Source organism: Mastomys coucha, unplaced genomic scaffold (genome assembly GCF_008632895.1).
Source record: "Mastomys coucha isolate ucsf_1 unplaced genomic scaffold, UCSF_Mcou_1 pScaffold21, whole genome shotgun sequence".
NCBI lineage: Eukaryota > Metazoa > Chordata > Mammalia > Rodentia > Muridae > Mastomys > Mastomys coucha.
In genome coordinates, this window is record NW_022196904.1 from 126591449 (window position 1) to 126606181 (window position 14733).

Sequence of the window (14733 nt, forward strand, 5' to 3'; positions counted from 1 at the left end):
CATTCCAAAGGCTTTAATCTGATAGTGCAAGAGTGTTACATCAGATACCGGGGTAGGTGATAAATGGCTATAAGTTACTAAGGACAGTTGAAGAGAGTCTTAGTTCTCAATCTGCAGCATTGTAACTCTCCCCAGTCATGGAAGTTCAATCCATCTGGAAAAGCTTTAGCACAGGGCATGATCTTTTCAGGGACCTCCCTTTCACACCATATTACTTAAGCCTGTACTATACTGACAGGAAAATAAATATACTTATCAATTGAAAGTTCATGAAAAACTCTCCCATTTACAAAGAACTGATTTCCAACACGGCTGCAAAGGTGATTCCTGGGAGGAAAAGAAGCTGTTCTACAAAGGGTGCTGAGAATTTAGTGCCGAGTGAGAAACAACCCACTTGTTTTGAGCCTGCTCTGTGCCATGCTGATGGATATGGAACACAGATCTATATGAAGGAGTCAAAACTAACTTCCTTACAAAAAAACACAAAGGTTCAAGATGGGAGAGGATTTCTGCACACCATGAACCTGGGAAGGAACTTCTGTAAGCATACATGAAAAGGGAAGGGGGAGTGTGGTGAGATGGGCCAGTGGTTAAGAGCATCTGCTACTGTTGCAGAGGACCAAGGTTTGGGCAGAGGATGTCCTTAAAAAGACAGACCAATGACCAGGAAGTACATGGAGACAGCTGGTCACTGCCCAGGAAATGCATATTAAAAGCAATGAGATCACACTGCACACCAAGCTAGGAGGCTCTCCTCACATAACATTTGTGGAGGCCACAAAACCCAACTATGCCCTCCTTACGTGAGTGGTTGGTTATATACTGATAATACTTTAATCATGATACTTTTCAGTGTCATGTAAAATGTAGTTTTCACTACATTTTAAAAAAGGAAAAGTGAGAAGCAGAAGACCATGAAGTCAACACGTTCTCAGAGTCTGTCTCTAAAGAACAAATGGAAAAATTACAAGAGTGAGCAGTCATTTTTCCCTGGAACTCACGAGCTAGAAAAACATGTATTGGCTCACCAGGGCATCAGAGGTTTGGCTCTGCCCCACTGTCTTGCCCAGAACTGAGCTGTCTTGAGAGGAGTCAGGGATGGAAGACTGGGTGGCAAGCACATTCATATGCTGTGGGCAAGCAACATAAACCTGTGTAGTGCTATCTGTCACAGAGCAGCTCTTCAAGGGAGTTGTCTTTAACAGAACTCTGCAAAGCTGCTGTCATTCCTGTAACTTGTCCTCTACACTCAACTCCAAATGGTCTGATATGAACTGTTAGATCTTTCAGAGTCACACACACAGAACCTGACATGGGCTTTGCAACACCACTCCTTAGTAAACTTCAGTCCAGAGAAAGAGGAGACACCCCTGATGCCGTCCCACTCTAATGCTCCATTTCCTCCCTATGGAAGCCCTACACATTTCTGGCCCAAGTAAAGACCTCTGTGACTCCTTCCCTCCCATAGGGTCAGTCTCTCTCCTAAATCTGTCTTTCTTGCCTCAACAGGTGAGCAGACCAGTTTAATCCCTGTGGCTGAGTGTGGTGGTTTAAGTAAGAATGGCCCCCATAAACTCATATATTTGGATGAATTGGTGGAACTGTTTGGGAAGGATTAGGAGGTGTGGTCTTTGGAGGAGGTATGTCACTGGGGGCAGGCTTTGAGGTTTCAAAAGCCCATACCATTTTTCAGTATCTGTCTTTCTCTGTCTGGTAGTTGTCATCTCACCATGTACGTTCTCAGCTACTCCTCCCTATGGCCTGCTGCCATGCTCCCTACTATGACAGTCATGGATTTACCCTTCAAAGCTATAAGCAAGCCCCCAACTAAATGCTTTCTTTTATAAGTTGCTTTGGTCATGTTGTTCTCTTCACAGCAATATAAAAGTAACTATGATACTGTGCAAATAGTAGGCATATCCATTTGTCACACTTGTTACCACGGTAGCTATTCTCAGTGCTAGGAACTTCGGTTATCAAGGGCAGGATACTGAGCACTATGAGAAGTTGGTATCCAACAGGCTGTGCCTAAGAACCACTTGCCAAATGCTGATTCTGGCCAAAGTGTTTTCTCAGTTTGGCTGGTGGCTATTGTCTTAGTTAGAGTTACCATTGCTATGACAAAATATCATGACCAAAGCAAGTTGGGGAGGAATAGATTTATTCAGCTTACATTTCTACATAGCAGTTCATCATCAAAGGAAGTCAAGATAGGAACTCAAACAGGACAGGAACCTCGAGACAGGAGCCAATGCAGAGGCTATGAAGGGGTGCTGCCTATTGACTTGTTCCCCATGGCTTGTTCAGTCTAAAATCTAGGACCACCAGCACAGGAATGCATGGGCCAGGCCCTTCTCCACCAATCACTAATTAAGAAAATGCCGTACAGGCTTGGAGGTATTTTCTCAGTTGAGATTCCTTCCTTTCAGTTTTGACATAATACTAGCCAGCACAGCCGTACACGAAGTGTAGAGGTACATACACAGTGCACAGAGCTACTGTGCTGTGGGAGAAGCTGGAAACTATGCTCAGCTTTACAGGAACCAAACAAACGCATTTGCATGTGGGCACCTGGGATGAGTGAGGGAGAGGAAGGAGCCTCTGTACAAGAAGCTTCTTGACTAAATCACTCTGGATTATCAGATCAAAGGCTAAGAAGCAGCCAGGGGACGACCTTGGGCATCATTTATCAGGAACCATCCATCTTGTTTTTTGAGACAAAGTCTCCCATTGGTCTATAGCTAACCAAGTAAACTAGGCTGCTGACCAACTAGCCCCAGGGATCTGCTGTCTCTGACGCCCCAGAGACATTTGTGGTTACAAATGTAGCTTTTTCATTTGACCTCTGGGGCTTGAACTCACTTGCACCACAAGAATTTCCCTGGCTAATTTCATCTCCCCAGCCTCATCTTCCTCCCCCTCCCCCTGGTTTTTCAAGACAGGGTTTCTCCATATAGCTCGGGCTGTCCTGGAACTCACTTTATAGACCACACTGGATTCGAACTCAGAAATCTACCTGCCTCTGCCTCCCATGTGCTGGGATTAAAGGTGTGCCCCACCACTGCCCAGCTCCCCAGGCCCATCTTTTCTCTAGTGTGTGCTGCTAGAGATTGAACCCAGGGCCTTGTGCATACTAAGTACCGGTTACCACTGAGCCACGCCTACTCTCGTCTTTCTTATGGTAAAACCAAAACTAAACAAAACAAAAACCTCAATGTTGCCTGCTGGTGGGATGGTGGCTAGTTCTGTAATCCCAACACGGGGGAGACTAAAATGAGAAACACTAAGAGTTCAAAGCCAGCCTGGGCTACAAAGGAAGTTAGTAGAAAGGTCCTATCTCAAAAAAATGAAACCTGGGGCTGGCGAGATGGCTCAGAGGGTAAGAGCACTGACTGCTCTTCCGAAGGTCCTGAGTTTGGATCCCAGCAACCACATGGTGGCTCAAACCACCCGTAATGAGATCTGACCCCTTCTGGGTGCATCTGAACATAGCTACAGTGAATTATGCTGGAGCAAGCAGGTCGGAGTGAGGGGGGCCGGCAGAGGTCCTGAGTTCAATTCCCAAAAGCCACACACATGACGGCTCACTGCCATCTGTACAGCTACAGTGTACTCATGCACATAAAATAAATCTAAAAAGAAAAGAAAAGAAAAGAAACCTAAAATTAAAGTAATATTGTTGTGCTGACTGGAAAGATACATCAGCATGCATTATGTCTAAGGCCTTATAGTTGCAAGGAAAATGAAATGCAGCATGACTGTAGTCCTAGCTCTGGGAAGTCATTCTGGGATATGTAACAGAATTTGAGGACAGCCTCAACTATAGAAGACTCTGTCTCAAAAAAAAAAAAACTCCTAAGAGGTAGTAAATGAAGGTGAAAACTGAGTAGGAACTGGTCAATGTGCAGTGAGAAGAGGAAGCACCGTTCTGCTAAGAGACTGCCTACTCCAAACCTGTCCCATGGACAAGCCTCAAAACAAAGCCATAAACTTCCTTAAAACACTGAGTACTACCAGGCAGTGATGGCACATGCCTTTAATCCTGGCACCTAGGAGGCAGAGGCAGGTGAATTTCTGAGTTCAGAGACCAGCCTGGTCTACAGAGTGAGTTCCAGGACAGCCAGGACTATACAGAGAAACTCTGCCTCGAACCTCCCCCCTGCCAAAACAAACAAACAAACAAACAAACAAACAAAAACATTGAATGCTGTTTGAAGTAATTTTATGGTTTAAGTAAATTTAAGTTTATGCAAGGAAGTCAATCCTTAGATTTTGCCAATGAAGACTTGGGAGCCAGATGCTGGCATGAAAAGCCTCCTTGTTCAAGGAGGCAGAGAAAACACCCAGCTGATCTTTCTCCTCAGTCCATGTCCCCAAACCATGTCCTTTCTCCCACACCTTCATCAAAGACCCCCTTTAACTGTGTGCCCTTCTCTTCTACTTCCTGTGTATCTCTCTGTCCATCTTCCTGACTTTCTCTTACTCTCCATGATGTTTTAATACTTCTACGTTCACTTCCTGTCAACTGGTTGCTTGCTCTGCCTGTTGACCATGGCTGACTTTGTTTAATCCTATTTACAATAGTCAAGCTGAAAGCTTTTGGATTAAAGGTGTGTGCTAGGACTCTTTTTCCAGTAAATAACACAATCTGGGGGTTTAAGAGTGTGATCAAATATCCTGCAACAATTGAGGGTTCTTTTGTTTTGTTGGTAATATTTTTTGTAACTCAACTGTGCAGGTACCTAGTGAGAATTCTAGAGGTTGTTGCAATGTCAGATGCCTTACATGCCCTGCTCCTGGGCAGCACATGGCACAGCCAGCTTAGCCTGCCCAAAGATTTCCAACTATCCTTCAAGGAATGCTTAACTTCCCCTTGCCTTCTCCCAAGGTTTGGGGCAGGAAGTTAGGTGCCAGTGATAGACTGAGCACCTGGGCTTTCACAGTGCTCCATTTATAGCCTTGGCAGAAATGGAGATATTCTACAGAGACCTGTCCCTTAATCGACTATCAGACTATTCAAACAATGGATTCCAAAGAAATGGTAATTTCTCCAGGAATCTCGATCTGGAAAAAAAGAAACGTCCCAGGGTCTTAGAGACAGCGATTTCACACAGTTCTGTAAGACAACTTCACAAGATGACACTGAAGCCTAGACAATGCCGGGACAATGTTGGCCAGACCTCTCTATTTCAACTTTAGTCTCACTTCAGTACTCCTAAATCAGACTTGGAGTGATTCCCTCAATCTCTTTGTCCCTCTTCCGACCTGCTGTATTAAATCTTTTTCTGCTTTCCACTTTTAACTTCGCTCTTTCAGTTTGTTTATGACGATAGGTGGCCAGAGCGGACTTGTGGTACAAGATGTGATCCATAAATTCTGTAACACTCAGGACACTGCAGCTTAAGTCAAGGGAGCATACGGCTACTCATCTTTGCGCAAGCGCAGCGGGAGGGGCGGGACGGTCCTCTGCCTGGCCCCGCCCCCGGCCCCGCCTCGGCAGCAGGCTTCCGCCGCCCAGCCGCGGGTCATCCGGAAGGGCCACGGCTCAGGCGCCCGCGCGCCAGCTAGGACACCGCCTCCTTTTTCCCACGCCCTGCCCGGTGTTTACCGCGTCCACTGCGGCTGGCAGCTCCTCCGTCCTCCGCCGCCTCCATCGGCCCGGCGCCAGGCTGTCCATGCGGCTTCGCGTACCGCCTCTCAGGCCACCCGGGGGCGGGACCACCCGACCACGTGTCTGGAGAAGCCAATGAGGAGGCGGGGGGCGTAGCCTGAGCTACACTGGCTGCACCTCACGGAGGGGCTGCAGGCAAGAATAGCCGAAATCCGAGTCTCCTGCGGCCTGAGATAGGGGAATTCTTCCACCCGCCACAGGCCGCCGCCTCGCAAGCCGCGACTGGCTTGTCGCTTCTCGGTTCCCAAAGTCAGGCCCAAAGGTCGTTTGTTTAAGATTTTCCACGCGTCTGCAACCCTTGGTCCATTGGAGGTGCGCCCTCCTTCCTTGTGATTGGTTAGTGAGTCCTCATAGATGGATCCGCCGGCCAATCGACACGCCTGAGGCTACGCTGGGCGTTGTCTTTGGGAGTTCCAGTCTGACGGCTTTTAGTTTTGCTCTATGATACAAGAGGACTTGAATTCTCAACCTAACCTAATGGGCAAAACCCTGCTGTGGTTTTGCTGGCGGGTTGTGAGCAGGCACCGGAACACCACCTGGGGCAGGGACAGCCACAGGCGTCGGGGGTGGGGGTGGCTCTGGCTCTTGGTCTGGCTTTGAGGAAAACTACACTCTTGACTTCCCCGAAGCTAGGTGAGGGGATCCTGCAGCAGGTTCCTCCTTCCAGAGCCCACCGCAAAGTTCTGAACTCTTCTGTACCAAAGCTTCCCCCCCCCCCCAATGCTTTATTGACGAATTAAAATAGGACCAGTTCTTTGGCAGTGATTGTCTAGCAATGGGCATGTGAACTGGTTTGAACCAGTGGGAAATAAAGAAGGTTGCTTGGAGCAGAGGCCCTAAGATCCTCCTTTCCAGTTCTCGTGCAGTGTTAGCTCCCTGGGACGATGGCAGCCTTCACATTTCGAGGACAGCTGGTGGCAATGCTTGTGGAAAGTGAATTTTAACAAGTTCTTCTGAACCACGTGGCAGCTGGCTACACTACGCACTTCTCTCTTGAAAGGCTCTGAGCTTACCACGGGGAAACCATCGTGGTGAAGTGCTTGAAGTTGTCCTTAGGTTGCTGCTGCCGGATCTCCTAGTGGCTCGTCTACCTCAGTTCCTGTAAAAGATAACATCAGAGCCAGGCGGTGGTGGTGCACACCTTTAATCCCAGCACTTGGGAGGCAGAGGCAGGTGGATTTCTGAGTTCGAGGCCAGCCAGGTCTACAGAGTGAGTTCCAGGACACCCAAAGCTACACAAAGAAACTCTGTCTCGAAAAAACAAACAAACAAAAAAACAAAATAAAAAAAAGAAAGAAAGAAAAGAAAAGAAAAGAAAAGTGATAACATCCACCACTGATAGAAGACTGGGAGATATTTACCTATTTTAAAGAACTTGTCAGGCTGGGCGTAGTGGCATATGCCTTTAATCTCAGAATTTGAGAGGCAGAGGCAGGAGGAACTCTTTGAGTTTGAGGCCAGTATGGTCTATGTAGAGAGTTCCAGGGCCGCATCTCTACCTCAAAAAAATTATAAAAACTAAAATACTCAATTTTAAGGCAAGTACTCACTAGATGGATTGTCACAATCTCGTGTCATACACCCTTCCTACCTGGTGTATCTTTGGAATTATGAATCTAATGAATTTTTTAAAAAGATTGGGCAGTGTGTCTTGGTGTTGGAGTGCTTGCCTAGGGTGTTAATCAGCATTGTCTAGAGGAATGAAACAGGAAGGATTTTAAAAACAGGAAGGTAGATGGAGGAAGGAGGCTCAAAGGTCATCATCTTAGTGAGGTGGAGATCAGTCTGGGCTACTAGAAACTGTCTTAAAAACAAAATGGGGAAAAAAAGATTCTGAGTTGGAGGCCAGCCTGGTCTACAGGACAGCCAGGGCTACACAGAGAAACTGTGTCTTGAAAAACCAAAACCAAAACAAAAAAAACAAAACGGGGCTGGAGATATGGCTCAGCAGTTAAGAGCACTGACTGCTCTTACAGAGGTCCTGAGTTCAATTCCCAGCAACCACATGGTAGCTCAAAACCATCTGTAATGGGGTCCAATACACTCTTCTGGTGTGTGTCTGAAGACAGCTACATATAACAATAAATAAATATTTTTAAAAAATCTAAAAAAAAAGAAAAGAAAACGATTTCCCCATATCCTTAGCCCATGAACTGGGATAGCAGTGGGTACTTGTAGGAAGGTGTTGTTTGGATTGGAGATGTAGCTCAGTGGTAGCCCAGGGTAGATCCTCAGTACTGTAGAAGATGAGCATTAGCTCAGATGGTATTTCCCAAACACCAGTCATTTCAGAACTGACTGCAAGATGTGTATCAGACTTCTGTTAAATAACTCTTATCTTAAACTTTTGTTATTGATATTGTTTGAGACTAAGTCTCACTCTATAGTTCTAGCTTGCCAGGAATCCTCTATATAGAGGAGGCTGGCCACAAAATCACAGAGATCCTCCTGTCCCCACTTCCTGATGCTGAATTTGCCATCAAACTTTGTTCATCTTAGCCACTTTGAGGTACACAGTAGATAAACATGCTCATAGTGTGGGCAAATATAACATCTTCCCAGCTCCAAAATAACTCATTTTTCCCAGCTAAAAATGTCCCTGTAAAAACTGACTCTTGCCGGGCAGTGGTGGCACACGCCTTTACTCCCAACACTTGGGAGGCAGAGGCAGGCAGATTTCTGAGTTTGAGGCCAGCCTGGTCTACAGAGTGAGTTCCAGGACAGCCAGGGCTACACAGAGAAACCCTGTCTCAAAAAACAAAACAAAACAAAACAAAACAAAACAAAAACAAAACAAAACTGACTCTTGTTCCTACCCTCCTTTCCACTGTCTTTATAAGCTTGTGCCTGTTTACTTGGTTTGAAGCAAGACCTTTAAAAAAAAAAATGCCAGTCAGTGGTGGAGCACACCTTTAATCTCAGAACTTGGAGGCAGAAGCAGATGGATTTCTGAGTTCAAGGACAGTCTGGTCTATAGGGTGAGTTCCTAGATGGACAGGGATACTTAGAGAATCAAAAGAAGAGAAGGAAGAAGGGGGGGGGGGAGAGAGAGAGAGAAGCCTGACTATGTAATCCTCACTAAACTCAAACTCAGAGTGATTTTCTTGCCTCTACTTCACTGAGTATAGAAATCAGTTGTGTGCCAGGCAGTGATGGTGCTTGCCTGTAATCTCAGCACTTGGGAGGCAGAGGCAGGTGGATTTCTGAGTTCAAAGCCAGCCTGGTCTACAGAGTGAGTTCCAGGACAGCCAGGGCTATACAGAGAAACCCTGCCTTGAAAACAACAACAAAAAACAGAAACAAAAACAAAGAAATCAGTTGTGTACCACCGTGCCAAACCGTCTATAAAGCTGACCAGCCTTTATACCCAATGGGAGTGGAGTATCTGGATCTTTGTAGTGGCTCTGCTGAGTACCAATGTCTTCAAGTTCATCAGCACTGTAGCACCTGTCGACATTTCCTCTTTCCTGAGGCAGAACAACACTCATTCTATGGGTTGATCACAGGATGTGTATGTATTCATCTGTCACTAGTACCTGGCTTGCTTCCATTTTTCCGTATTGTGGAAAAGTACTGCTAGAAACACGGATGATCTCTGCTTTCAGATATCTGATGTATGTTTCTAGAAAAAGAATTGCTGACTAGCAGGTAACTGCTCTGTCTTTCTGTCTGTCTTTCTTGTCTATTGGAGGCACAAGTCAGTTGTGGCTGTAACATTCCCACCAACAAAGCACAAAAGTTTCATTTCTTCATTTATCATCTTGTGCTTGGTACTGTTGCTGACAAGTACCCTGAAGAGGGAACTTAAGAGTTCTGTGGAAAGATGGCTGGATGGTGCTTTGCTGGGGCAAACATGTTTAGGAACGTTTAGCTGAAGCAGACACAGGAGAGAGGGTGTTCTGCCAAAGCAAGCACGTGAAAGGACATGTGATGAAGGATTCTTTGCTAACAACACACATGTATTGGTCCGCCTTACATTGCATAGTTGAGCTACATTTGTCTGGACTCCATAGAGTTTTGTTTGGAGGGTATAAATAGGACTTGACAGACAGTGATGGGGGCTGAGCTTGGTTTGCTTATAGAGCGTGCTGTGCAACAACACTTGTGGGTCTCTCAGTCTTTGTTGATCATCACTTCCCTAAGAGAGGTATAGTAGCCGGGCAGTGGTGGTACACGCCTTTAATCCTAGCACTTGGGAGGCAGAGGCAGGCGGATTTCCGAGTTCGAGGCCAGCCTGGTCTACAGAGTGAGTACCAGGACAGCCGGGGCTACAGAGAGAAACCCTGTCTCAAAAAACCAAAAAAAAAAAAAAAAAAGAGAGAGAGAGAGAGAGGTATAGTCAAGAACTTTTCCTGGGGTCCTCCTAGTCCCTCCCACTGATAAATGCAAAAACTGAGGCCTGGCTGTCTCTGCTAGGTAGTGCCAATGCTGCTGATTCGTGTTTGCTATCCTGACTCTACTGAACTAGACTGCTGGTGTATCCAATCCATAAGGTGTTTGTGAGTGGGTGGAGGTGCCGCTGCTAACCTGTGAACTGAACTGCTGATTTCCAGACTACACAGATGGGAGTTGCTCCAAAGAACCTTTCTAAACAGGTCCACTCTCCTCCCTGCCAACAGTCCCCCCTCCATATCCTTTCCTACTATCTCTAGTGGGTAGTGGGCTAAAAGGGAGGTTAAAGCATTTAAGAACCAATATTAAAAATAGATTTTGAAAAACATTAAAGTTACATTTCCATATTGTTGTTTCTCCAAGAAGTCAGGACAGGAACTCAAACAGGGCAGGAACATGAAAGTAGGAGCTGAGGCAGAGGCCATGGAGGAGTGTTGCTTACTAGCTGGCTCATCAAGGCTTGCTGGGCCCGCTTTCTTATAGCACCCAGGACCATCAGCCCAGGGATGGCACCACCCACAGTGGGCTGGCTAGGCCCTTCCCCATGAATCATTAATTTAAAAAATGCCCAGCAGGCTTGCCTACAACCTGATCTTAAGGAAGCATTTTCTGAGACTCCTCTCAGATGACTTTAGATGTGTCAAGTAGATATAAAATTAGCCAGCACACCGAAGTCTTTGTTCTTAATGTAAATCTTATGTTTGGATGTCTATTTATTTATTTTTATTTATTTACTTACTTACTTATTATTGTGTGTGTGAGGTGAGAGTAAATTCAAGAGAATAAGTTTTTCCACAAATGTGTGAAGGTCAGGGGAGGGACAGCTTCAGTAGTCAGTTCTTTATTTCAACCATGGGTTCTGGAGATCTGATTCAGGTTGTCAGACTTGGACAGCAACTACTTTAATTGCTGAGGTGTCTTACTGATTGTGTGTGTGTGTGTGTGTGTAGTGGTGTATACTTATAGTGCTCCTCTCTTTCTCTGTGTATGTGTGTGTGTATGTGTGTGTGTGTATAGTGGTGTATACTTATAGTGACCCCCTCTCTCTTTCTGTGTGTGTTTGTGTGTGTGTGTGTGTGTGTGTGGTGGTATATACTTATAGTGCCCCCTCTCTTTCTGTGTGTGTGTAGTGGTGTATACTTAGAGTGCTCCCCCTCTTTCTGTGTGTGTGTGTGTGGTGGTGGTGGTGGTGGTAGTGGTGCATACTTATAGTCCCAGCTATTGGAACACTTCAAATTCCAATGACTTTTGGACAAAAAGCTGCTGCTTTAGCTCTTGCTTCTGAGAAATGACAGGTAACACCTGCAGTAGCTGCTGGCATGGAGTCTGGCTTGTAGTGGGCATTTGATAATGTCCTTGCCTGCCTTGTCTCAGCTCTTCTTCGGATGCTAGTCTAAGGTAGCTCTACCTTGGAAACTCACAGTTGCTCAAGATATGATGGTGAAATTGCCTCCTTCTCTATACTGCACCTGGTCCTTTCATTTTCCAGGCCTTAACTGAAGGTCCCTTCCTCAGAGGAGCTCTGACTACCTGACCTAAAGCCCTGGTCCTCTGCATGACCCCATCTCACTTCTCTGACACTGGTCATTGTGCAGCAGTTTCTTGTTCGCTAATTGAGGTCCCATGGTTTTAATCCCACGGCACTTCACAAACAGATTGTTTTCCATTGGCCAGGGCTGGGTATACAGTGGGCACTCAGGAGTGGACTGTCCCAAGTGCACATTCCATACTCATTTCGCTGCCATCCTTGACTTCACTATATTTGCACAAGACATTTTAGGACTATCCTCATGTTTAGATCAAAACAACAACAAAACAAACAAACAAAACCAGCCCTGGTGACCACACACGTAATTCCTGGAAGTGAAGGTTGGGGGCGGAGCAACCCATGGCCATTCTGAGTCTGAGACCAGCCTGCTAGGATTCAGGGGACTTTAAACAAAAGGAAGGAGTAGGGAGAAAAAAAGAGACTGAGGCATAGAGGTGCCCAGGCGTGCAAAAGGATCAAGTAACACACCCTTTTCCCTTTCTGCTTTTCTGTGGGCTTCTGGTCTGATGTGAAGCCTCTTTACTGAGCTGCAGGTCTTCTGAAAACAAGTGGATGGAGAAAACTTAAAACAACTTCACTTTCCTCCTTTGTCCTGGAGCCCAGCTAGGGTCCCGCGGTAGGAATGGCTACTTTACTGAGAGCTTTCATCTCTGACTCTGGGGGGTCCTTGCTGCCCTGCTCCCTCCCTGTCCCTCTCCTACAAGCCCGGAGCTGGCCAGTGCTTCAGTGACCAGGAGCCCTTTGCATGTCAGGCTCCACTTTATTCTATTGGTCCTATCAATGTGGCCTACTCTTTGTGCCATAAGCATCCATGTGGCACAGATACTGCAGGAGAAGACATGGCATGCCTGAGCTGGTCTCATCACCACATCTTAAATGGCTGGGATGCACACTGGCCACCTCACACTTTGTGCTCACTTCTACCCTAATCTTTGGCTCTGTTCTCTCCCCTCAGACAGGACAGTCATTCCATCCAGGAGTGTTAGATCTGAGGCTGCCCTTCTTCCTAAACTTGTGCTGAGGAAGGACGTAGCTTTCTTCCTATGCCATTGTAAGTAAATTAGGTTTTTTTCCCCCAGATAGTGTCTCACATTGCAGTTTATGGTAATCCTCCTGCTTCAGCCTCTCAAGTGTTAAACCTCTAGCTGTGAGCCTTCAGTCTTGGCTTTTGCTCTAGTTTGCCTTCCTGTTGTAATAAAACACCATAACCAAAAACAATTTGGAGAGGAAAGACTTCACTTCATCTTACAACTCCCTAGGAGGCCAGGGCAGGCTTTCAAGGCCAGAGCCTGGAAGCAGGAACTGAAGCAGAGACTGTGGCGGGATACTGCTTACTGGCTTGTTCTCCATGGTTCCCCCCACCCACTTTTGTTATACAACGTAGGGCCACCCGTCCAGTAGTGCCACTCTTTACAGTGGCTGGGTGCTCCTATATCAACCTTTAATGAAGAAAACACACCCATACATTTGCCTGTAGGCCAGTTTGATGGAGGAGATGACTCAGCTGAGGTTCCCTCTTCTCAGATGGCTCTAGCTTGTGTCAAATTGACCAAAAACCACCAGCCAACACAGCCTTTAACCTACTTTCACTTCTGGCGAGACTTCATATAGATTCTAAATAAGCTCCTTATGACCAGGACCACTTCATTATGGCAAACCTCAGGATGGCAAACAGCCCATGGCATTTCTGCTTTCCTGAAGACCTTTGTGAGTTTAGCTACTTCCTAGAATATTTTCTGTCCTTGTAAGTATGCTTGGCAAAGTGACTCCAAACAGGTCAGATTTAACATTTGAGAAAATATATTACCAATGCAAACTGGAGCTGTATAAGAGTGTATGACGTGTGTTAGGTTTGTCCCTATATCCATTCCACAGCGTCACAGTAGGCACTGATTACACACAGAAGGCAAGCCTTCCGCAGCCTGTCATCTTCACTGGTGCAGTCAATACAGAAGAGTATTAATCAGTCACAGATGTGCCTTCCAAAATCAGTGTCTTTGTATTTGAGTGGAACACATTAATTATATTCCATTTTGACCTAGCCTTGCTTTTAATCAGTGGGTGACATTTGTCAAATGCCGCATACCCCTGCACTTTCTGTGTTATACTTTGTTTCGGGAATAGATGGGAACTTTAGCACAAGGTTTTATATTTTGTCCTAAATTTTTTTCACTTGCAAGGATATGCAGACACATTAGTTATGTCGGATAATCCATTTTGGGCATGCATTTTCATATAAATTATGGGGTATTTTTGCCTTTCGGCTCTCTCGACATAAGAAAGGAAAACCTCCAGCATGTGGAAATATGACTGATGCTGTGTTCGTATGTGGGTTGGAAATAATAAGGATTATAAATGACTCACTAGGTATAGAAAATAAGGGGAGAAGACTTATTGAGGAGGAGTAAAGAGCTTGCTCTCTTTATGCACAGCTGAGAGAAGGCACCATGAAAGATATATTGCTATTCACCTTCCTTTTATTTCTAAGGGAGTTTTTATTAACCCCTTTTTATCAATCAAAATAAATTGATTGCTGGAGAATGCAATATTTCCTGACTGTTTAAAATTATAAAGCAAAATCAAAGACATGCAAGGCCATATTCCACATCTCTGGTAACTAAGAGATCAACCTTTCCTGGAGAGATTGTTAAATAATGTTAAAGATTACAAGCATCTTTCAAAACAGAGCATTCATTTAAGTTGAAGGCTGGGCCTCAAGATTGTCTGGGCCTCCCACCTCTTCCAGCTGTGCTGGTGACCAGGTATGCCAGACATTGTTAGTTAATATTTATATCCCATCGTAAAAGAACATATTTCTGTAGGGTAAATACACTTATGCCCAATAATAATGGCTCTGGATAAGGAATGATGGTATAATAACCCAATTCTCAAGCAGAGCAAACTGGGTGACAAGGGACACATCTGTGACTCACTACCCCAAGACAGGGTCTGGTCATTTGTAATGTCACTCATACAGTGATTTACAGAGTGGAGAAATCAGACAATAAAGATTTCCATCAAATTGGTGAGAAGATTTCTTTTGATCTCTACTTGTCTAAGAAGATGGTCAGAGAATTTGGGACAATAGGAATAAAACTGGGGACTGGAGAGCTGACTCAAT

General features: G+C 45.5%; 1 protein-coding gene across 1 annotated transcript in view; it reads right to left on the reverse strand.

Moving 5' to 3' along the window:
* CUNH10orf143 (chromosome unknown C10orf143 homolog) overlaps positions 1–5946 on the reverse strand; it is a 38780-nt gene extending 32834 nt beyond the window's left edge. The window contains exon 1 of the mRNA XM_031388665.1: positions 5609–5946. Within this exon, the coding sequence (XP_031244525.1) occupies positions 5609–5677 (69 nt within the window). The 5' untranslated portion in view covers positions 5678–5946. The remainder of the gene's footprint in view (positions 1–5608) is intronic.
* Between the last annotated feature and the right edge of the window lie 8787 nt (positions 5947–14733).